This window comes from Pygoscelis adeliae, unplaced genomic scaffold (assembly GCF_000699105.1).
Source record: "Pygoscelis adeliae isolate BGI_AS28 unplaced genomic scaffold, ASM69910v1 Scaffold445, whole genome shotgun sequence".
Taxonomy (NCBI): domain Eukaryota; kingdom Metazoa; phylum Chordata; class Aves; order Sphenisciformes; family Spheniscidae; genus Pygoscelis; species Pygoscelis adeliae.
In genome coordinates this window covers 1,515,629-1,517,143 of record NW_008824894.1, presented here as the reverse complement: position 1 = coordinate 1,517,143, position 1,515 = coordinate 1,515,629, and the positions used below count along the sequence as shown (strand labels likewise).

Below are 1,515 nucleotides of genomic sequence, written 5' to 3'. Positions count from 1 at the left end.
CCCCCCCACACTTCAACCGAGCCCCTGCTATGGGGCTGCTGCTGAGGGAACTGGGTCCTGCCTTGGGATTTCACCTCCTGCACCCCACTGGGGGCTCATCTGTGGGGTCCCACGGTGGGAGCTGGGGTAGGTGCACCCCAAACACCTGGGTCCTGCAGGCTGGTGCGGGACCGTGCTGGGGCCCTGTGCTTTGAAGGGGTGCAGTGCAGTGCGGGGGGTTGGCTTCCCATGGAGCATCACCCTGGGGAAGCCTGTTTGGACCCTGGAGGGAAGGTTGAATTTTGGGACGGAGGGGATGGGATGTGACAGTCCCTCACATCCCATCCCCCTGCAGCTTGATCCCCCCCGAGAAGTGCCGGCAGGAGGGGGCCTGCCTGCTGCTGACCGTGTTCGATTACGACACACTGGGGGCCAACGACCTGGAGGGCGAAGCCTTCTTCCCCCTCTGCCACCTGCCCGGACTCGACACCAATGAGGACCAGGCTGACGCGGGACGGGTACCCCAGACCCGCCTCCCCCTCACCCACCCCAAACCCACCGGTACGTGCGTGGTGCAGCAGCCAGGCTGAGCCCTGCTGAGCCCCCGGGGCGTCAGGAGGGGGCTGCAGCAAGCAACTCCCACCATCTCTCCCCTCCTCTCTGGCAGGAGACGAGATCCTCCAGCTGCTGGAGTCCAGGAAGGGGGACAAAGAGGCTCAGGCCTTCGTTAAGCTCCGCAAGCAACGAGCCAAGCAGTCCAAGGAGATGGAGTGAGGGTCCCGGAACAAGGGGATCTGGCCAGCGGGACCCCGGGAGTTTTGCCGGTGCTGGAGCAGGAGCCATCCTCAGGGGCCACAGGGACAGGGGCCACCACCTCCCAGCGCCCGTCTCACCCCCACCTTTGGGTAGCAATGCTCCCGTGAGGCTGGGGAGGCTGGGCACACGGTATTTCAGGGGATTTCTTTGCCTGTCTGGACTAGCAACACTACGCGGGGAATGTGAAAATGTGTGGCTGTCCCTGCCCGTCCCCATTAGCTTGTCAGTCACTGTCGGTGCCGCATTGCCCGGCCGTGTCGCCAACCCTCCTGTCCGCGACACTGCGTCAGGGCAATGCAAACGCATCGTCACTTCCTTGGGGTGGGGACAACCTGTGGCCAAACCTGCCTTTTTTTTTTTTTTTTAAGTCTTTTTTTCTTGTGGATAAGCCTCTTATTTTAAATTAAAAGCAACATGATGCATCGGTTGAATCTGTGCAGAGGGTGCTTTGGGGCAATGGCCCTGAGCCAGCAGCAGTGCAGCGGGGTGGGACAAGGCATCTGGGGTACGGTGAGGGCTGCCCCTCTCGATAGGGTTAAGCCGGGAAGGGGCAGCCGGCTGCAAGATTTCAGCGGGAGGAGATGGCACATGAGCGATTTTGTCCAATTTTCCCATTGGAAGCAGGATGGGGAGCTGGGATGGCGCTGAGGCCTGCACCGCTGGCGGTGGCTGTGCCGGCACCGGGAGGCAGCCGGGGCCCTCGCCCAGGGCACGGGAGAC

At 62.6% G+C, this 1,515-nt stretch overlaps 1 protein-coding gene across 1 annotated transcript in view; it reads left to right on the top strand.

Annotated features, from left to right (window-relative positions):
• UNC13D (unc-13 homolog D (C. elegans)) overlaps positions 1 to 753 on the top strand; it is a 21,859-nt gene extending 21,106 nt beyond the window's left edge. The window contains exons 31-32 of the mRNA XM_009324616.1: positions 335 to 540; positions 647 to 753. Of these exons, the coding sequence (XP_009322891.1) occupies positions 335 to 540; positions 647 to 753 (313 nt within the window). The remainder of the gene's footprint in view (positions 1 to 334; positions 541 to 646) is intronic.
• The last annotated feature ends 762 nt before the right edge of the window (positions 754 to 1,515 follow it).